Source organism: Lactuca virosa, chromosome 6 (genome assembly GCF_052849685.1).
Source record: "Lactuca virosa cultivar CGN04683 chromosome 6, Lactuca_virosa_CGN04683_v6, whole genome shotgun sequence".
In the NCBI taxonomy this organism is placed as follows: Eukaryota; Viridiplantae; Streptophyta; class Magnoliopsida; order Asterales; family Asteraceae; genus Lactuca; species Lactuca virosa.
This window is the reverse complement of record NC_136431.1, coordinates 254,188,627-254,211,974: the sequence shown is the minus strand read 5'-3', so window position 1 is coordinate 254,211,974 and position 23,348 is coordinate 254,188,627. Positions and strand designations below refer to the sequence as shown.

At 36.7% G+C, this 23,348-nt stretch overlaps 1 protein-coding gene across 1 annotated transcript; it reads left to right on the top strand.

Moving 5' to 3' along the window:
• The first annotated feature begins 13,018 nt into the window (after window positions 1-13,018).
• FU (kinase family with ARM repeat domain-containing protein) lies at window positions 13,019-20,883 on the top strand. The gene is made up of 23 exons (XM_079055437.1): window positions 13,019-13,185; window positions 13,608-13,714; window positions 13,800-13,874; window positions 13,945-14,037; window positions 14,201-14,275; window positions 14,363-14,455; window positions 14,555-14,618; window positions 14,727-14,811; window positions 15,015-15,087; window positions 15,174-15,242; window positions 15,339-15,419; window positions 15,523-15,622; window positions 15,702-15,827; window positions 15,941-16,061; window positions 16,161-16,332; window positions 16,423-16,521; window positions 16,650-17,189; window positions 17,266-18,390; window positions 19,352-19,585; window positions 19,666-19,809; window positions 19,894-19,974; window positions 20,068-20,259; window positions 20,556-20,883. Exons 2-23 carry the CDS (start codon window positions 13,625-13,627, stop codon window positions 20,796-20,798), a joined length of 3,975 nt encoding a protein of 1,324 aa, XP_078911563.1. The 5' UTR covers window positions 13,019-13,185; window positions 13,608-13,624; the 3' UTR covers window positions 20,799-20,883.
• The last annotated feature ends 2,465 nt before the right edge of the window (window positions 20,884-23,348 follow it).

Genomic DNA, 23,348 nt, shown 5'->3' with positions numbered 1-23,348 from the left:
CTTAATCATCTTTAGTCAAGAATATATATATGAATTTCATGTTGGATTGGTTCAACTTAAGGAAATTCTATATATTGCGTTCTCAAAATTCGATTATGATTACAGCATCCCTCTTCATAGTCAAATTTTGAGAACATGGCAAATAAAAATATTGTAGCAAAAGACTGGTCTAGAATCATGTCTTTATGTGAGACATCATGAATCGTGTACCATTTGCTTTGGGTACAGGATCGATTGCATGTGCTATAATATTTGTCATTTCTAAATTTTTCCAAATGCCCATAGGCATTAAGAAGTGAAAAGGTCTAGAATTGGATATGACTAAAATGATTAAGCAATCGTCGAGGACAATCTGAGGTTTACCAAAGATTGGTTGCTCAGGGACAGTTGGAAGTATAGTGCTAATTTTGGAAGGACCATATTGACATATTCTGAAAAGAGGCATCTCTTATTCAGAAGTGATAGTCAAAATGAGAATATGGAGTTGTCTCCATAGGTGGAAGTTATTTGTGTAAGATTAGAAAACTTAATGCAAGAAGCATGTCCAAAGCAATGTACTTTGAATATGAGACTTAGTTTCCATGGAGTTGATCTCCATTGGAATACCTTATAATGACTGTTGACAAGTCTTTGTGACTTTGTACATATTCATTACAGGAGGGTCAGTGCATATAAGTTTAAAATCTAAACAGATTTCGATAAATGATAGGAATTTGAAATTCTCACATTTTTCGATAAGGATTTGGGAGTGTGAAATTAGAATCATTGAAATTATGTTCAATTGGTTTATTTCACAAAGTAAGGATCATAGACAAACATAGAGTGCATACTTGGTGTATGGCAAAGCTATTGTTTAAGAAAAACATAGTGTACATGCTTGGAGCATGTGACAACTAGTGTTTTTAATTCAAGTATAAAGTTGATAAAACCGAAACAATGAATAATGAGTAATCAGTATGGTGATAAATAAAAGTGTTTATTTATATTCATAGGGTTTGATACCATATTTGATTCATTTATTCTTGTGTTTCACTTTGCATGTTTTGACTTCCAGAATAACTAAGTCGCTATTCCTAAATGATTAAGTTATTCAAACCATCCACAGTCGGTCATATGTTGGAAGTAGATATGAATAAAGACTGTCATGGGTTGGTTTGTAGAGGTCCAAGTTGGTGGACAAAGTGGTGCTACAACACTCATGAGTGCTCATAAGTTCTGAGTATTGGATTCAACCCGCGCTCATTTGACTCACTTCATGGATTTTATCACGAGTGATCATGAGACGATAATATCTTATATTCTTCAAACCTAGAGATATGAGTTGTTACTATGAGTTGGTTCTACATTGATTGCACGAAAACGCATTTGGTAAGTCGATGTTATAAAACGTGCATTTGTGTATGATTCAACAAGTAGTAGAACAAGCCATATGAGTCGAAGTTTATCCATTCCTTTTACCTTCGGGATAAAAGCGATATCTGTGGGCCCTCGATGATTTAGCGATGACACATGTGAGTGCTTGGCCAAGCCAGGACTGATTTGATTTGTTCAATCAGTCAGTCATCATAAATCGAAAATCGGGAAACAACAAATGGACAGAGAGAATGATTATAATCCATGTCTCAGTCCATATGATATCTAGAATGGAGGAATATATGATCCCTTATCTAATGGACAAGTCATTGACAAGGTCAGAGTTCGACAGCGGCTTTAAGAGCTACGATTGCCAGTTAGGTTTTGAAGTCATACTCAATAATAGTTTTAGACTTATCCAAGTGGGAGACTGTTGGATTAATGTCTAAGTCCATAACTATATTTGGTATGTACTTGACCCGACCCGACATGGTCCATTTGGGTTGCACTTCACCGGCACAATTTATATGGATAGTCTTTTGAGAATAGTATATTTATGATTTATATTAATATATTATAAGTTCTAATATATTAATATGGAATCATATTATTTAATTAGTATTGATCAAGAATTAATTTAGAATTAATTAAGTGATCAAAAAGAACTAATTAAATATGGACTCTTATATATATGGAATGGGCCAAGTTCATTTAGGTTGGGCTAAGCATTCATGGATGGTCCATGGAGCTTTTAACCCATGGATCCTATGTAAATGAAAGGTCATGGGTATTAGGGTTTACATGGATGTAACCCTAATCCTCCATAATATATAAAGGGGTCCTTGGCTCACAAAATTGGCACAAGTGTGTGAAAATAAGAGTGGGTCGATTTTAGTGTGCATACATATTCTCTCAAGTTCTTCCAATGTGTTTTGGTGATTTGTGATTCCATTTGAGGCTTCCACACTATTGGGGCTAAGCTCTTAAAGCTTGAAGACATCAAGCTACATCAAAAGGTATGTCATCTAACTAGAACTTTGTAGTATATGTGCTTCATAATATGCTAGTTAGGATGAAACCTTGGAATAGTTAATATTTGCATGTATAATAGAGAAAACATAGATCCAAGGTTTATAGGGTTGCATGTACACCATAGGAGTGTTAGAATGCTCAAAACCCAACACCTCACAAGGTCCAGATCTGAGGACTAGGCTTCTAGCTAATCCATTTTACTCAAAGTCCCAAACCAAAGGTGGTAAAAGCCCTAGAACTCCAAACACATGAGATCTAACCAAAATAATGAGAAAGGTGCAGACTTTTACCTTCCTCAGAAGCTCTGGACGATCTATCACTGGATCCAACTTTCCCCCTCTTGATCCTTGCTTGATATCCTTCTCTTCTTCTCAATTGATGCACTAAAAATCCCAAGATAGCTTCTCTCTCACTTTCTAGCTCAAATGACCTTTAGGGTTTGCTTCCAGGGAAAGGGTGGCCGCAAATGAGGCTATAAGTGCCTTTAAATAGGTCCCAAACCCCGGAAATTAGGGTTTCTCAAATTAGCGCCTACTCGGTGAGTCACTCTCCTCGGACTCGTCGAGTCCACTCATTAAATCCACGGGAGAAACCCGACTTGAATCGGCGAGTTGGTCCCTCAACTCGTCGAGTCCCTCCTTAAATCTCAAGATTAACATACACAATAATGTCCCTGAAAATCCGGATGTTACACGCACCGACGCCCTACAGGTGGAACTGAATGCCTGTCGATCTGAGACTATGGATCTTCGTCAGAACCAGGTGGCACTGCAAAGGCGTGTATGGGAAGCTGAACAGCAGCTGGCTGAATCCATGGCTGAATCAAGTACCAACCAGAACAACTCCCCTCACGAGTAGAGCCTACTCTACTCTTTATTTTGGATATAAATTAGGTCTATGTATAGACTCTAGTATTAATTTCCTGCTTATGTTAAGACCTTGAACTTTCAGTCTGTTAGGTCTTTGTGCTGTCAAAATTTTCTCAATTCTGGTGTGATGTAAGACCTACTCCAAGGTCATTTTTCCCGAACTTATTACATCTTTAAATACCAGTGATATTGACAGACATCTAATCTCATGGGGAAATCTTTATCCAAATGCTTTCATCCTTCTATTGTTAGATCTCCATTACAATCATACTCTTATCTATTTGTTGGGCTATGGTGATTTAGTCCATGGACCACTCTCATTATTCTCACTATTGAATGCTTATTATCATCTTCATCTTTGTAAACTTTCAGTTGAAAGATGCATCCACGTCGATCAACGAGACGTAATCCTCCGATAACTCCAACCCAACCACCACTACCTCCTCCACAATATGATCCTGCAGCTCTCCAAGCTGTAGTGGTTGCGGCTGTTACGGCAGCCTTAGCTCAATTCAGCGCTAGTGGTACTAGCAGGAGTGGAACAGTTGTACATTCTACTCAAGGTGATGCTCTTGTATGCTCTAGCGAGTGTTCGTATAAGGACTTCACCAACTGCAAACCCAGAGCCTTCAACGGCAGCGGTGGGATCATTGCTCTGTCGCAATGGTTCGAAAAGACTGAGTCGATCTTTGAGATCTGCTCCTGTCCGGAAGGAAGCAAAGTAAAATTTTCTACCTGCACCTTCTCGGATAGAGCCCTAACATGGTGGAATAGCCATGTCAAGTCTCTTACTCTGATAGTGGCTAATGCAATGGGCTGGGAAGCTCTGAAGGAGCTTATGATTGAGGAGTACTGCCCGAGGGGCGAAGTTCAGAAACTTGAACAGGAACTCTGGAGGCTAACCATGAAGGGCTCCGACATAGTAGCCTACACCGCCAGGTTCAGTGATCTGGTGGCTCTATGTCCAAGAATGGTCCCTACTGAGGGAAAGAAGATCGAGAGGTATATTTGGGGGCTGGTGCCTCCATTTCAGGGGAATGTCTTAGCTTCAAACCCCACTACCTTCGACAGTGCCTAGCGATTGGCACAACGGCTCATCGATCACGGAGTCCCAAAACCGACAACAACAACCCTTGTCGTCCCAAAACCATCCAAAACCGCCGATAACAAGCGGAAGTTTTGGGACAAGAAGAAAGGCAACGGAGCGCAGAACTCTGCCAAGAAGCAGCAGACAATGGTTGTTCATGCCGCAATAGCACCTGCTGCCACTGCGCCGATGAAACAGTATGCGGGGAGCTTGCCAAAGTGCAACAAGTGTAGCTTCCACCACAACAGACCCTTTCGGGAAATGCAGTGTACAAACTGCAACAGGAAAGGGCACACTGCCTGTTTCTGCAAAGCTCCGGCTAGGCCAATCACCCAGGTCCCTGGCGTTGGAGTGGGCTAGGCTTGCTACGGATGTGGCGAGGTTGGTCACTTCAAAAGGAACTGCCCGAAGGCAGGAAATGCTGGTGGAGTGGGAAGGGTTTTGGTGATAGGCCACGAGGAAGCGGTAACAGACCATACAGTGGTCACTGGTACGTTTCTCCTCGATAACTCTTATGCATGCATACTATTTGATAGTGGAGCAGAGAGGAGTTTCGTGAACCAAAAATTTGCACACTTACTTAAACAAAAACCATGAGCACTGAAAGAACCATTCACCGTAGAAATGGCTAATGGAAAGACTGAGAGCACTAGCTGTATATACATAGGATGTACCCTAACTCTAGATATCCATTCTTTTCCAATCGACCTCATGCCTGTCTCAATTAAAAGTTTCGACGTCATTATCGGCATGGATTGGTTGAGTGTTCATCGTGCTGACATCATGTGTTATGAGAAGGCCGTTCGTCTTAATCTACCGTCTAACGAAACCCTAGTTATCTATGACGACAAACCAGGCACGAACCTTCGAATCATTTCAAGTATACAAGCCCATAAGTACTTACGAAAGGAATGTCATGCATTCCTTGCTCATGTAGTCGATATGAGCCAAGAGACGAAAGACATAAAGAACATCCCAGAAGTACGCGACTTTCCCGAAGAACTACCAGGATTACCACCATAGCGTCAAGTCGAGTTCAAAATCGACTTAGTTCCAGGGGCTACCCCAGTAGCCAAATCGCCTTATCGTCTAGCACCAGCTGAGATGCAGGAGCTATCCGGTCAACTGAACGAACTGCTCAGCAAGGGTTTATTAGACCAAGCTTCTCACCCTGGGAGCACCGATCTTGTTCGTAAAGAAGAAAGACATATCGTTCTGTATGTGCATCGACTATCGAGAACTAAACAAACTTACCGTCAAAAACCGATACCCTCTACCGCGCATAGACGACTTGTTCGATCAATTGCAAGGGGCGAATTACTTTTCCAAGATTGACCTGAGATCCAGGTATCACCAGTTACGAGTGATAGAGGAAGATGTTCCCAAAACAACCTTCCGAACTCGTTATGGACACTACGAGTTTGTAGTGATGCCTTTCGGATTAACCAATGCGCCCGTAGTGTTCATGGACTTAATGAACCGAGTGTGCCGTCCTTACTTAGATCATTTCGTTATTGTATTCATCGACGACATACTTATCTACTCTCGTAGTAAGGAGGAACATAGTCGACACCTACGTCAGGTATTAGAAACACTACGAGCATAGAAGCTTTATGCGAAGTTCTCTAAGTGCGAATTTTGGATTCAAAGAGTCGAATTCTTGGGTCACGTGGTTAGCGAAGAAGGAATTCACATGGACCCTTCCAAAATAAAGGCCATTGAGAACTGGTCAGCTCCTAAGACGCCTACTGAAATTCATCAATTTCTAGGCCTCGTTGGCTACTATCGCAGGTTTATTAAGAATTTCTCTAAGATCGCGAAACCGCTTACTACATTGACCCTGAAAAATGTGACCTTTTACTGGAAAGAGAAACAAGAGAAGGCGTTCCAAACCCTGAAACGAGTCTTATGCAGCGCACCGATACTATCCCTCCCATAAGGGATAGAAGACTTCGTGGTTTATTGCGATACATCCAACCAAGGGCTTGGCTGTGTTCTTATGCAACGAGGAAAGGTCATCGCCTATGCCTCAAGACAGCTTAAGACGCATGAAGTCAACTACACCACACATGATCTTGGGTTAGGAGCAGTGGTATTTGCTCTGAAGATCTGGAGACACTACCTGTATGGTACCAAAAGCACTATCTTTACCGACCACAAAAGCCTTCAACATATTTTCGATCAGAAGGAGCTCAACATGAGACAACGACGGTGGGTCGAGCTACTCAATGACTACGAATGCGAAATTCGTTATCATCCCGGTAAAGCCAACGTAGTAGCTGACGCCCTAAGTCGGAAAGAATACTCAGGTCGTAGATTCAAATCATTGACTATGACTATCCATTCACATCTGTCCACACAAATTAAGGAGACTCAGCTAGAAGCCTTGAAGCCTGAAAATGTGGCGGGTGAATTCCTTAGAGGGATGGATAATAACTTAGAAGTCAAGGGTGGCGGAGCCTTGTACCTCATGGATCGGATCTGGACACCGAAGCTCGGTGGTTTCAGAGACGTGGTCATGAACGAAGCGCACAATACTCGATATTCCGTTCACCTAGGTTCAGATAGAGATGTATCTGGATCTTAAAAAGTTATACTGGTGGCCTAACATGAAAGCAGAAATTGCTACCTTCGTGAGTAAGTGTCTTACTTGCACCAAGGTTAAGGTCAAATACCAGAAACCCTCAGGTTTACTTCAACAACCGGAAATACCAGAATGGAAGTGGGAGCGGATCATAATGGACTTCATAACCAAACTGCCCAAGACAACGGGTGGTCTCGATACCATTTGGGTGATCGTAGACAGGTTAACCAAGTCCACACACTTCCTACCTATCAAAGAAACAGACAAGATGGAGAAGATAACCAGAACTTACATTAGGGAGATTGTACGACTACATGGTGTTCCCATGTCTATTATCTCTGATAGAGACAGTAGATTCACTTCAAGATTCTGGCAGTCGCTACAAAGTTCCCTAGGAACTAGGCTGGACATGAGCACAGCCTACCATCCGCAAACAGACGGACAAAGTGAGAGGACCATCCAAACCCTAGAAGCTATGTTGCGAGCCTGTGTGATTGATTTTGGAAAGGCATGGGATACTCATTTACCCCTTGTTGAGTTCTCCTACAATAACAGTTATCACACAAGCATAAAGGTTGCTCCATTTGAAGCCCTCTATGGCCGGAAGTGCAGATCCCCTATGTGCTGGGCTGAAGTGGGTGATACGCAGTTAGCTAAAGGACGAGTTCCTGACAGCACTCTCACAGGTCCAGAAATCATTCGGGAAACGACAGAGAAGATTGTTCAGATTCGTGAACGATTGAAAGCCTCTAGAGACCGACAGATTGGTGACCGTGTTCTATTGAAAGTCTTACCCTGGAAGGGCTTGATACGCTTCGGAAAGCGTGGGAAGCTAAATCCAAGATACATAGGGCCTTTTGAGATTCTCGCTAGAATCGGCCCTATAGCTTACAAACTCAAACTACCTGAAGAACTTAGTAACGTACACCCTACCTTCCACGTTTCGAACCTGAAAAAGTGCCTATCCGATGAGACACTTGTTATCCCACTCGATGAAATCGAGATCAATGAGAGCCTCAACTTCGTGGAAGAACCAATAGAGATCATGGACTGTGAGGTCAAGCAAACGAAGCAAAGTCGTATCCCGATAGTGAAGGTTTGTTGGAATGCAAAGAGGGGACCCGAATTCACTTAGGAGCGGGAGGATCAAATGAAACTTAAATATCCTCATCTTTTCCCTTAGTCTATCTGTAATTGCTTAAACTCTAATTTCGGGACGAAATTCCCTTTAACGGGGGATGGGGGGGATGATGTGACAACCCAAAATTTCTATCTTGTAAAGTCAATCAATTCAATCAAAAGTCAGACTTGTTTCTGTTATCTTTTAGCCTTGTTAAGGGTCTGTTTGAGAGTTTCTAAGCCTAGTACACTCAAGGATTGTGTGTTAGGAAGTATTAACTTGAGTTCTTTGAGTTGCAATCAAGCCGGAAACACCATCAAAATGAGTTCACGGCCGTGAACCCTCATTTGGCCGTGAACAACTCTTATATATAAGAAGTGGGTTCATTTTTCTTTATTTCTTCAAACTCCAACCGTGAACATCCCTTTCTCTCTCAACTATATTCAACCGTGAACACTCCAAAGGCTTCCAATAAGTAAGTATCTCATCTATCTTCTTGTTGTCCATTAGAAACACTTGATTCCACCCATGAAACAAACACTTATATGCAAGATCTTCAAGAGTTCACGGTCGTGAACCCTTCATAGGGCCGTGAACCCTTCTTAGATGCAAGGTTGGGCCGTGAACCCTCCATCCATGGCTATAAACCCTTCATAAGATCAAGCTTGGGCCGTGAACACATCATGTGTTCTATGGCCGTGAACCATTCTAAGGTCGTGAACATTCCTTGTGTGGCCGTGAACACCCTTCATTCAATCATATGTGATTCTAACACTCCATTGAGAGTGTTTCCTAGTTACTAAGGTTGTTTCCCTTACATGTTAGTTGTTATATACACTAATTGTATACATATATGTGTTATTATATGCTTAATAGGATCCGTTTGTGCTCGAGACTTCACTTTGCATACTTAGCATCCTATATCGACCTTTCATTCGAATCACTCACTATAGGTGAGTTCATACCCATACAACTACACTTTTAAATGCTTTTTAAATGCTTTTAGGGGGGAATACAAGTAGAACACAATGAAATTATGTTAACCATTTACATGTGAAAACAACATCCAAAAGGATTTCTTATACTCAAAACTTGTTAAAACTCTTTTAAAGCTTTTATAAACTTCTTTTATATCAAATCATATTCATCTATCTATTTACGTATAAGTATGCTTTACCAGACTTAGGACTATTGCTAGATACCTTGACTCATGTTACTTGTTTGGTTGTGGGCTTGGGGTAGGATCACTAATCTGAATGTCGGTTAAATCATAGTTATACTTATTAAATACATATGTGAATATTAAACCCATTTTTAAGGATTATACTTAACTTAGTTACTTATGTGAGTAATTGAGTCTCTTCTATAAATCAGTAACAGTCAAACAATCATACTAGTAAACTATAATAGGTATATTTTAGAGGATTACTACTTACTATTTCTAGAACAATGAAACTTACATGAATCAGTACTTACATGAGTCAGTTCATACATGAGTCAGTTCAAACATACCATAACTAGAACAGGAAGGAACATACTATAACAAGAACAGATTGGAACATACTATAACTAGAACAGGAAGGAACAAACATTCTATAACAAGAACAAGATAACAATTATGTGAGCCACTGCTTCATGGCACAACAATATACTTGTTGTGTCATGTTTTGTAACCAGAGTCTCCTGGAGGGAGAGCGTGAGTTTGTGTATAGATCTATACGGGATTGACCATCCTACACCTTGCTGCTAGCTAAAGTGGGACCTGCAGGTCTACGGGTGACAAATATCATACCATTTCGATGTCTTTAGAACGTCGTGTTTTATACTATTCAATCAAGCATGGTTATAACCTCATCACATTTTGCCTTAATTTAACTAATTGGTTTTAAGGTAGTTGGTACTTTAGTAGTTACTTTATACAATACTGCTGTACATCTTCATTTTTCCCATTACATTCATATAGTGATATTCTCACATAAAAGGTAATGCAAACTATTTTCTAGTAAAGATAGTCACATACTTGGGAAAACATACATTTTTACAAAAGAACAAACATACAAACAGTCGGGTCTTGGTAGAAGACTACTTTCCATTTTAGTAGAAAATATAGGATTTTCTAGGAAGTATACAAACAATTACATCAAAACACATACAAACATTTTCATCAAACTAATGAAATCATTTGACACAAAAATACTTATGAACTCACCAGCTTAAATGTTGATCTACTATTTCAAAATAACTTGTATTCTCACGTCACTAGTAGACAGGTACACTGGACCAGGTTGTGAGAAGACGGGGAATGTTCAAGACTCGTCTTTTATTTTGAGATATATTTATTTTTGGTGTTACAAATACATTCAGAACACACTTGTATAAACCATATTATTAATGCAATGGATGATGTTCTTGCTTGTTTTACTATTGTGCATTGTTATGATATTGTACATGACGTCCTCTGCCCCCGTACGTTTCCGCCGTTCTGGTTTGGGGGTGTGACAGTTTCCAATGAACCTCATATCCACAGAAAGGTGACGAGATGCCCTACGCTCCTAGCAACTCGTCGTAACCCCGAGACTTCCTCATGCCCGGGTTGCAGTCCACGAACCCTAATCACGGACGATCCGAAACAGGATGTTACACAAAGAAATTTGAAGTCACTAGTCTTAGGGTTGTTTATAGCAATGTTGTTATAAGTATAGTAGTTGCATTGGATTGCCACTCACTATAGTTCCTAGTAAGTATTTGACCGGTCAATTGTTGATGCCTAAGTGCAAGTGGGAGCTGATGGAGATTAGTGCCCATAGCCATAAGAAACCGGTAATATTACTATAAATAGTAGTGTTATTTTGGGTTACACACAAGAACAAAAATAAAACATAACCAAAAAGATATTTATATTAGAGACTTGTTTTGTTAATAAATTAATAATTTAATTAATTAATTAGAAATAAATGAATATGAAATATTCCAGAATGATTTGTAAAGTCAAGATAATTACAAACATATTTGGTAATTATTTGTAGGGTTTCAAATCACATCCCTATATAAAAATGAGTCAAAATTCGATTTTGGGTACATGAGATTAGGGGTGAGCATGGTGCGGTTCAGTGCGGTTTTTTTATAAAACCGCAACCGCAACCGCAAATTGCGGTTTTTTAAAGCCAAAAACCGAAAATTATGGTTTTCATTTGGTTCGGTTTTACGGTTAGTTTTGCGGTTATTTCGGTGCGGTTTCGGTTTTTAACCACAAAATGAGATGGTGCGGTTTTTCGGTTAAAAGGGTGCGGTTTTTCATGTTCAAAACAAAAAATTTAGTCGACTTTCATTTATTTCTAGATTTTCATTGCAAATAAATCACAATTTTGGTCCATTTTTATTCTTTCAAGTTGCATTTTATTAAGTGGAGTTGTACCGAAATTGAATTTTCCATGCATACGAGAAAAGAGTCCATCCGAGCATATTTCATTTCATTCAAACGATTAACAATATGTCTAACACTTACTAACAACCATTTACACACCAAAAACTAAAGGAAACGATGAATGAGTGAGAAACAAATTGATTCAATTTTTTGGAGTCCCACTTCGTCAATGAAAGATGCGCATTCATTCGATTAGCTAATTTATTTTTATAATTATTAAAAAAATTAAATATAATTATTATAAATATTTAAATAATATATTAAATTATGCGGTTTGCGGTTATTTCGGTTAATTTGGTGCGGTTATTAAACATAAAACCGAACAGCACCGCAATTTTTCAGTTTTTTAAAATTAAAAACCGCACCATCAGTTTTTGTTTCGATTTCGGTTATTCGCTCAGTTTATGCGGTTATTTCGGTTTTTTTTGGGTTTCGGTTTGGTTTCTGCTCACCCCTACATGAGATAATACCATTCTAACTCAAAAGTTCGGAACCCCAAGGAAATACCCTTAGAATCGCCGGAGCCCGTTCCCACGCCGTGGTCAACTGTTTGCCACGCTGTGGTCCATCGCATATTCGTTTAATCGAGACATGTTGTTGCTGGTGTTCGATGAGCTTTCAGATCTGCGAAGTTTTTTTTTTTTTTTTTTTTTTTGCGTCTTGGGTGCAATCACAAGAAAGGAACTCTATTTTGAATGACATACACAATTTTTTCATACATAGAATGTTAATAAATTAAAAAAAAAAATTGACCGGGTATTCAAGTAAAACATATGAAAATTCCGAAAGGTCATTTTTATGAAGTTGTCCAAGTTTGTTGTATATCAATCTTGAAAGATCAAAGCTCAAAAGTTAATGGGCAAAATTTTCACATTCAATGTCAAATATGTTTTTTTAACTTTGAAATCCTTGGTATATAAAAAAAATAATGTTATTTTTGTTAATTTATCTCAAAAGGATCATTACAAGTTATTGAAGATAAATTTTGATTCATGTTAATTTGAATTTTGTATGGTGTTTATATTCTTTTATAATTAGTAGGTGTAATATCCGTGTATTACACAGACTCATTAAAAAAAGATTAAATATTAAAATGTAAACATTAATTATTTTTTTAAATAGAATTTTGAAATAAGGGTGGTTATAAACCTATTAATTACAATTACTATCACATTTATTACATTTAATACTTTACATATATAAATATATAAGTATTATGTGGCTTTTTAATTTAAAAATTGAAAAAACCCAAAAAATGACATGTGTATATTATTTATTTAAAAAATATAATAAAATGACAAGTGTTAAAATTCATTACATATTGACAACAAAATAAATCTTCATTTATTATAGTTGATATAGTTGATTTAACAAAAATAATACAAATGGCTAAAATAATCATTTTTATAATGCAACACAATAATTAAGAGGGTCGAACCAAACAACCACTTAACATTTCAAATCATTAACACAAAGATTTATTAACGAAAACCTATCTTTCTTAACACTAATATCATTTTTTTTAATCCAATTTGATTCCGTTAGGTTCACATTTGGAATTCGAATAACGAGCGGGAAAAGTATCACTTCAGTTCAAATCCTACAGATGTCATTATTCGTCTTACAGAAAAACTTATCATCGCCATTTGAGAAGCTTCTTCAGATCTCACTTCTCGTTCGGCTTCAGCTTCAACTTCAACTTCTCGGTTCATTGTGGTACGTTTTTTCGCATGTTCCAGTTTGAATAATTCTGCCGCTGTCCCATTACACTGAAAAATTGAAACCCTAATCCCAAAATAACAATAAGAGAGACGCTTCTCTTAATTCCTGATCTTCGACCCTTCACTACTACCAGCGACGGTTAGGTGTGTCCCAAAAGCTTGATGGCGAACCCTAAATCAAGTTCTGTCTGCATTTTAGTTTTTAGTCCACGTTGTTCGGTTGTGGTTTTTCTCTTAATCGTTGCCATCAGGATACTGCACAAATGCTTGATTTCTGTTACCTTACTTTGATGCATACTAATTTCATCTCACTTTTTTTTATGCGTCTTTCCAAATATTTTCCGAATTGAAACAAACCGCTGTTTATAAGTTATTTGGTGATTAATTTATGCATTTCATAATTACTATTAACAACAGAATTTGAAGATCTAGAGATGGGAGTGGAGAATTATCATGTGATAGAGCTTGTAGGCGAAGGGTCTTTTGGTAAAGTATACAAGGGAAGAAGAAAGTATACTGGCCAGGTATATACAGCTTTGCTTTGTAGACTTATTGATATGCCAATTGTATTAGTTTTATCATATTGATATTATTTTTCTCACTTGTCAGACTGTTGCAATGAAATTTATACTTAAGCATGGGAAAAGTGAAAAGGACATTCAGAATTTGAGACAAGAAATTGAGGTATTTACCTTATTCCCGATACTTTTAGTTTGTGTATTTGTTGCTCAATTATGGTTCCTACTTTTTGCAGATCTTGAGGAAGTTAAAGCATGAGAATATTATTCAGATGCTGGATTCGTTTGAAACCCCACAGGAGTTTTGTGTTGTCACTGAGTTTGCACAAGTAATTAACTCTGTTTTCTCTACTGCAACTCTGTTTTGATTTGCTTTCATACATACTAGTTGATAACTTGATATCATATAAAAGCAAAAAAAAGTGTCATTGTAAAGAATCCATTGATGATGGTAAGTTTTACCCGTTGTTGAATTAATGCATTTCTATTCAGGGTGAGCTATTTGAGATTCTTGAGGATGATAAATGCCTTCCTGAAGAAGAAGTTCAGAAAATTGCAAAACAGTTGGTACTTTTCCTAAATTAACAGTTCTATATTGAAGTTATATGATGTTAATATCCTTTAATGTTTTTTATACCTTCTAAAAAATTTCAGGTCAGAGCTTTGCATTACTTGCATTCCAACCGTATTATTCATCGTGACATGAAGCCACAAAACATCTTGATTTGTGCTGGGGGTGTTGTTAAGGTTTGTTGATTATCATCTTAACAATGTATTCTTCAATTAACAATTTATTTTAGTCATTTGATTAATCATATTTGCTCCAAATTTTCGCATATGAAACAGCTTTGTGATTTTGGGTTTGCAAGAGCAATGTCCACAAATACAGTTGTCTTACGCTCGATAAAAGGTACAACAACTTTTTATGCCATCTTTACCAGACTTTCTGTAGGTGTCAGTTCATTGTTTTTGAGTTCTTTAAGGTTTCTATAATCACTAAAACATTTATTTCTTTCAGGTACTCCTTTGTACATGGCTCCAGAACTAGTAAGAGAACAACCCTACAACCATACTGCTGATCTGTGGTCCCTTGGGGTTATTTTGTAAGTTTTTTCTCCATTAAGTGCTGTCCAGATAAACGATGTTTACATTGCTATATTCTTAAAGAAATATAAGTACATTGATTTTATGGAAAGAATATATATAAAATATATGCACTTATTGCCCTAAATAAAAAAGAAACAACACCTTATCAGACTTCTTTATCTAAATTTATAAGCTAGCTGATCAAAAACATTATATTCAGGTATGAGTTATTTGTGGGCCAGCCTCCCTTTTACACAAATTCAGTATATGCACTTATCCGGCATATCATCAAGGTATGTGTTCTTTAAACCACATCATTTTGAAAATATAATTTTAGATATACAAAATTTAAAATTCAAGCTTTATGATATACTTCCAGGACCCTGTGAAATACCCAGACAACATGAGTTCAAATTTCAAAAACTTTCTCAAGGGTCTGCTTAATAAGGTATATTCAACAATCTTTGTGATAGTTTTAGTTTTTATATTCAATTTAGTTTATTTATCATCAACTTCTAACTGTGTGTCATAATTATGAGAGTAGGATCCTCATTACAGGTTGACATGGCCACGTCTTCTGGATCATCCATTTGTTGCAGAAACTTTTGAAGATGTTGAGGCTAGGGTTAGTTATCTTTTGTCATTCCATTCCAACCAAACAGACCCTTTTAATTCTTCTAACTCTTTTTCCAAAAATTAACATTTCAAATATAATGTAATTTTTCAAGGAGCTTCGTGCCAAAACTGCTGCTGCTAGAGGATGTGATGCTGCTTGGAAAGGGGAAAAATATGTACAGTCAACTGGTTTGACCCCTGCAAGTCCAGAAAGTAGGCTTTTAATGAAAGTTTACAAATTTACCCTCCTGATCTTAAATGAGCCTAACCAGCTTACTTGACCTTACTGCAGGCAAAAACCGATCTCCTGCAACTATGGATGAAAATAGTCAACCTTCTGGTCAACACTCGACCATTGACTGTGCTTCACCACAACCAGAGTCTCAAAGGGTCACAGAAAATGACAATATACAGTCAGGTAGATAAGATTACAGAGTATAAATTGTTTTTATGAATCACAAGTTAACATAAACTTTACCTTTCTCTTCATATTATTTTTATATTTTGTCTGAGTTTCTATACTTATTTCAGGTTGTCAGGTACTTGACAAATTGGAAAATAACTCTCGCACTGTTAAGGGTGCCAAGTTAATTGGCCAAGATAATGAAGCACTATCAGTTATCTTGTTGCCTCTCAAAAATCGATTGTGCAGGTGGAATTTTTTTATAATTTTAAAATTCCCGACATATATTTTATTGTGTGTAAAAAAATGACTTAAAAAATTGTTTTTATGACTTACAAAATTGTTCAGGGATCAAGATGCTGTCACTTCAAACCAGTCCTTGAGAATTCTTTCAAACTTAGTTGCTGCAGCTGCTATTAATTCTACAGGGGTGCTTGATGAAATATTTTGGGAACTTATAGGCTTCACTGCCAATCTTCTTCATATAAAAAAATCAGATTATAATGACTTGTTGCTAAAGGTACTTTACTGCTTAATGTTTGTTATAAATTGCAAAAAGAACTAGGGTATACATTTAATTGTGTTTGTAATTTACATGTTTTTTTTGCAGTGTTTCTCAGTTATTAAGAAGCTATTGGATACCTGTGGTGGTGGTTTTGGGGATTCATATATCAGGCATTGGGTTGCTATAGTGGAGCTCTATAAAGAGGTTATAATTTTTCACCTTAAAATAAAGTAGAATGTCATATTTGTAAAGAGGGTAAAGCAGGTTGCTATTCTATGTGCGATTTGCTCTCAAGTAAAAATGAAACAACACCTGACTTTTGTTACGTGTAGGTTTCTCAAAACACAGAAGATGCTTCAGGAAGAGTTGTGTATGAGTCCATTGCTTGCATCACAATTATTGTATCTCGAGTAGCACAAGGTTTCAAAGCATCCCCAGCCACCAAGCGTGCTGATGTGGCAGCAGCAAACGAAGGTCTTAAAGAGATACTTGATCATGCCAAAACATCAGGAGTTTTAGACACTTTGGTTTCATGCTTGGTTACTTGTGGCACAAGTCTCATGTCCGGCTCATCCAATCTCATACGTGCTGCTTGTGAAGCATGCAGGGCGATTTGGTCATTAATCGATGCATCTGAGATTCATTCAACTAAAGAGAAAGAAAATCCATTTCCATTGAGATCCATCCGTTCACACTCGTTGGATCGGATTAATATCAATGAAGATGAATCTAAACCATTGATTGGTGGGGATTCTGAAAAGATTGTCAATGCAGTGACACGGGCATTTCTTGGATCAAAAGCCGTTCAAGTTGCTTTTTATTATTGTCTTCGCCAACGTGCAGAAGCTGCAGCATGGTCTTCTGGTATTCAGGTGATTTTTATTTTATTAATCTTTTTGCTTGTTAAAACAAGTCATTACTTAATAATCTAACTTTTTTTCTTATCAGATAATCTTAAGGTGCTGTTTGCATAACGCCTCAGTCACCGGTGTTTTATGCGGTTTGCCTAGTTCTTTACCTGTTACCACAGTTGTCAGTGGAGGTGGCGATAACACAATTATTTCAGAAATCTTTTCCATATTATCTCTTTGTGCTTCTTTCGACAGAGATCAACAAACAGGAGACCAAAACAATCTGAAAAACAAACTACCAAATCCACATGCCCTAATCTGCCATTCATGCCTTGTACTTTCCGCAGTCGCACAATCCTTAAAATCTTCCGGAAGAAATTCAGCTCTGTTCATGCTGACATCATCACCAAAAAAACAACGTTCTCGCCTTTCCGACCTCGCACACCATTACTCTTTATGTGATCGAATTCAAAATTCATTTCAATCACATTCCATGTCCGCCATGCTGGCACTCGCATCCATTTTGTCCCTCGAAAATTCTCCTTCTGTTGAAACATCAATTTCCGAAATCGCCGTGCCTTTAATTCCACGGAGTGCTACTCTTTGTGATTACCTTAGGATTTCAACACCAGATGGGAATGGAATGAGAGGGAAGCTCTCGTATTGGAATGGAATCAGAGATGGCTGTGTCGGTTTGTTGGAATCCAGACTACGTTGGGGTGGGCCTTTAGCGATTCAACAGCTATGCGCGAGTGGAATCCCCCAAACACTTGTTGATTTATTAGGAAATGATCAATTAGACGATCAGATCGGGTTATCTCCAGTCGGCGTTGTATGGACGGTTTCGTCATTATGCCAGTGTCTGCCAGGTGGCAGTTCCACATTTCGACAGGTGTTGCTAAGAAAAGAGCATGTGAAAATTGTGTCTGATTTAATATCGGTTGTTCATCTGAAAGGTATAAGGTGTTGGGGTGGGCCTGGTGGAGGGCGGAATGGAATCAGGGATACCGTGAACGCGGTAATTGATCTTTTGGCGTTTCCATTTGTTGCTGTGCAAAATGTGCCGAATTCTTCTTCAGCTGTATCTGCTGCTGCTGCTTCGGTGAATAATGGTTATCTTTTAAATATGGGATCTCCTGGAGGGAAGGTATCTGCTGATGACAAGGACATGGTTAGAGCAATTGAAGCAAGCATGGGAAAATACATTCAAATCCTTTCTGAGGTCAGTTTTTATATCTTACAATTTTGTCCTTCAAGTTAGAATGTTGTGTAATTTTAGTTTAATATTTAATTGAAAAAAATACATTTTTTATCCCCAAGTGTAGCTCTGATTATTGCACTTTTGGTCCCAACATGTTTTCTTTTGCAATTTAGACCTTATTTGAGGTTCTTGTAATGTTTTTGGCATATAGTATACACTCCAAGTAAAATGCTACAAAAACCTAAAATAAGGACCAAAATGCAACAGAAAGCTTTTTGGGACCAAAGTTGCGAAAATCAGCATAATTCAGGGACCAAAAATGTGATATACTCTTATATATAATGATTTTTTAACTGTAATTATTTGTTACTTGTAACATAAAATTATTATACACATTAAATTTAATTTTCATGTTTTGAAGTTATTTACTTTTTTTTAAATAGTTTAGAACACAAGAACATATTAATTTATAATAGATATTAAATTTAATATTAGTTTTAGTAACATGATAATTAATTTGAAATCAAGTATAGTACCAATACAGGCAATATATTTTATTGTTTTTACATATAATAGCAGTGTACTTTTGCTTCTTTACCCTTAATAGCGATGTACTTAGAATTTTTTTTCATCGATAATACCAATTTGCAACCCAAAACTTGTAAAATGTAAATTTTTTTCTTCTCAGAAGTCATAATAGCACCATACTTACATTTACATTTCCTTACTTATAATATTAATATGTAACAAATAAAGTACATTTCCAATATAAGCATGTTGCTATTATGGGTAAACAAAAGTACATTGCCCATATTGCTAGCAAAAGCATAAGCGTGTTGCTGATACTCACGGTTTTCCCTTAAAAAAGTTACTGTGATGAAAAAACATGAGTAAAATTTGTGGAAGCTAATATTTATAAGGGTGTTAATGGAAATGGTCTAATCATCATCATGTGATGATTGTTTATAAATTTACATTACAGGTAGGAATTGCAGGTCAAATAATTCAGTGTTTGGAACACATGGAGTTAAAAGACACTGCAAGAGCAGTTGCATTTCTAGCCAAAATGACTCTTCATAGATCACTTGTTGTTCAACTCCTTGAAAGAGGTCTCTTGGATCCAAACAAAATGAGAAGGCTGCTTGACTCCTCATCACCACGAGAAGTCACTCTAGATATTCTCATGATCATTTCAGACTTGGCTCGTATGGATAAGGTAAATATTACATATCATATATTTAGTATCTTATTTAGAAATATATATATATTCCAAAACATATGATGAATGCAATGCAGGTTTTTTATGAGCACATACATGGAGCAAATATCTTACATCTCTTAAAAGAGTTTCTAACACACCAAGATCCAAATGTTCGTGCCAAAGCTTGCAGTGCTATTGGCAATATGTGTCGACATAGCTCCTACTTTTATGATTTATTGGCAAGTATCATTATTTTCTTTTTTTGATAATAAAATTAAAAACACTTTCTGTCTGATAAATGATATGTGTCATACATATTACAGGCAAAGCACAAAATCATCAGTCTCTTGGTTGATCGGTGCTCTGATGGGGACAAACGCACTCGTAAATTTGCTTGTTTTGCAGTAAGTTGCCGTTTTTAATTTTGCATATTTTTTATAATCTTTATTTATTTTTGTATATAAACTGACGTTTTTTAATTGTGATTTTAATTATAGATCGGTAATGCAGCATACCACAATGAGATGTTTTATGAAGAGCTGAGAAAATGCATACCTCAACTTGCTAGTTTGCTGATGTCAGCAGAGGAGGACGATAAAACTAAAGCAAACGCATCTGGTGCTCTCAGTAATCTTGTGCGCAACTCCAACAAACTTTGTCAGGATATTGTCTCTAAAGGAGCAATGCAGGTATAACATAAAGTTTGAATATTATTATATGTTCAGTTATACTTTCGGTCCCTAAGTCACTATACCTGAATTTTGTCATTTTGGTCCTTATTTTAAGTTTTTTTTTTTTAATGTTTTTGGTCCGTGTTCCAAGTAAAATTACTATTTTTGGTAGCAAGGACCAAAAATGTTACAGGAACTCAAATAAGGGCCAAAATTACAAAAGAAAACCGGGCCAAAAATGCAATTAAGATGTTTTTTTTTGTATTAAGTGAAAAAGAAACAGAGTGATTGATTGATGTGTTGCATGCACGCAGGCATTGCTGAAGTTGGTGTCGGACTGTTCTGTTGTTGCTCTTAACCCAACGAGGAGAGATGCAATTAATGAGTCTCCTCTAAAAATAGCTTTGTTTTCATTAGCAAAGATGTGCCAACATCCACCCTGTAGACAATTCCTTCGTTCTTCTGAATTGTACCCGGTGATTGGACGACTCCGCCAATCACCGGAATCAACCATTGCCAACTATGCTTCTGTCATTTTCAACAAAACCTCCTCTTAACCCTAAAACTATGCCATGTTGGCAATCTGTGTTTGTTTAAATAGCTTTTCACTATATCAATACATCAACTCTTTGTTAGAACTAATTTTGCTATTGTTTCAAAACTTTTAGTAGATAAACATGTATAAAAAAACTTTATTAAAAATTAAAAATTGGATTACTTATGACGTTTGGATAAAGGTGAAATCTGATTGGTTGAATGTACTACTTTACTGTGTAGAGGTTGATTCTTATTTCTTAGTGATTAAGCTTAATTTTTGCCGTTTGATTTCACCCTGCCGACTGACATCACACGTGCTCCTTTTCTCCACCCTTTTACACCAGTCGACATATATATGCCAAAAAAGTTCATATTTTTTCTTTATTTAAGAGTTAAAGACAAAAAAATAATAATAACATACAAGTATTTTTACTATTTTATATGTAATTTTTTTTATGGGAATCATTTTCTCTGGCTATCCTGTTTGATATGAATAAACAATATACAAACAAGCATATTTTTTTAGTGATCAAACATTTTTTTTGACTGGTTAAAAAAGAATCAAATTGTCAAAAAGCTTTTAAGGTTAAAAGTAAACAACGTAAGGTTAAAAGTAAACAACTTATAATAGAAAATGTTTAAGGGGGTGTTTGGCTTAGCTTATCACAATCCAACGTAAGGTTAAAAGTATCCAAAAGTCCTTTTTGGAAAAGTTACAAAAAATCAGGTTTTCCTGACTTTTCCAAAAAATTCATTTTCCTTGTATCAAAACTCCAAAAGTAGCTTTTAAAACTAGTTTTGCCAAATATCTTTAGCTTTCTTTCTTTTCACTTTTGACTTTGAAAAAGCTAAGCCAAACACGACTAAGTGGTTAAGTTAAAAATACGATTTAATAGTTGAATGATTTAATGGTGTAAATATTGTGGTATTCAATTAGAATAGTAAAAAACAACTTTAAAACATAAGTCAGTAGAAATTTCCAGAATATAAAAGTGATTGGATTAGAATTTGGATATCCAAATATTTAGTGGATCCCACATGGCACTCCCAAGTCGCACCAAACTTCTTCGTCAATAAATACGTGGCTCCAACGCCTTCCATTCTTCCCTTTCTCCCTCCGGTTCACCTGGCTCAAAACTTATCATATGATGACGTCATGTGAGTTGAACCCGGGTGAAATCCATGAGATGCTTTCCCTCCTCCAGTCCGACCTCAACTTTAACTCCGGTTCAGGTTCCAGTGATCAACCAAGGCATGCACGGATGATCTCCAATCGTGAATCAGCCAAAAGGTCAAGGCAACGAAAGAAGAGGCATTTGGAAGAACTAAACCACCAACTAAACCAGTTAAGACATACAAACCGGCACCTCAAAAACCGGCTCAATTTGCTTCAATATCAATGTCCAACTATTCTCAAAGAAAACCACCACCTAGGCTATGAATGCATTCTTCTCCAGTCAAAACTATCGGCTTTATGTCAACTTCTAGTCAATATGCATGCAGTTTCAATGGATGTCAATCACCTAGCAGACTATTGTGTATCTGAGTTATACGTAACTACTTTTGGGTTGTGATAGACTGCATGTGTGGCCAACTCAGACGTTACTCGAAGAATAGCATTTACGAATAAAACTAATTCGATGATCATTAAGTTACCACTTAATCATCATTTCAAAATCTCCACCTATCTACGTAAGTAAAGGTTACTAAATATAGATATATACCACTAGTGAGTAGCGACTAGACTCATGCATGCATCATTTAATTAAATTTGTATTGGTTAATTGTACGTACAAGGTTCCAAAAAGAAATGCATGAATATCGACATGCTTTTCTTTTTGAGACAATATTCATCTACAGTCATGTAAGGTAATTCCTTTTGGTTTTGTCGTCGTTTTGTGTTTTTGTCATTTTAAGATAGAGAGGTAGGTTAAGGTACGTACCTTGTGAGTCTTTGTCTTTTATTTGTTAATTAAACGTACATGTAAAATATAACTAATTAATAAGTGATGTCGATATATGATATAATCATATGAAGTTTAAGTTTAGAGTAAACTGTTAATCTGCTCTCTAAATGTATAGTCAATATGCATTTTTACTATATGTTAGAGTACATCTCTTTTTAAGAAAAAATTAAGAACTCCAACTATCTAATACATAGCCCTAATTAAGCATAGTGAAAATTGACATCCTATGCATTCGTTTAGACTTTAGGGAAATTTCTTATTTTCTACCAACTTGCATCTACATCCTTTCTTATATATTATTAATTTCCGTTATGGAATCATCTTCTTTTTGAGACATTGTCACATTGGTATCCCTAGTGCCGTGCCAGATGTCGTCAAATTAGAATTTATATATATATATATATATATATATATATATATATATATATATATATATATATATATATATATATATATATTGTATTAATAAGAGATTTTCCCTTTGAAAAGAAATTCCACTTCCAAAAAGACTTTGGTATAGATGTTTGGTCAAATTAAGCAAACTTTATACGACTATATATGTATGGGTTCTTTTTATTCTTGATTAAGGTTAAGAATCGGATG

Bases quoted from the DNA above. Each gene is read 5' to 3' on its own strand.
- FU (XM_079055437.1), top strand. From the start codon at position 13,625: ATGGGAGTGGAGAATTATCATGTGATAGAGCTTGTAGGCGAAGGGTCT. The intron at 14,276-14,362 runs GTACTTTTCCTA...AAAAAATTTCAG, and splicing joins AGAAAATTGCAAAACAGTTG to GTCAGAGCTTTGCATTACTT. The intron at 14,812-15,014 runs GTAAGTTTTTTC...CATTATATTCAG, and splicing joins TGGTCCCTTGGGGTTATTTT to GTATGAGTTATTTGTGGGCC.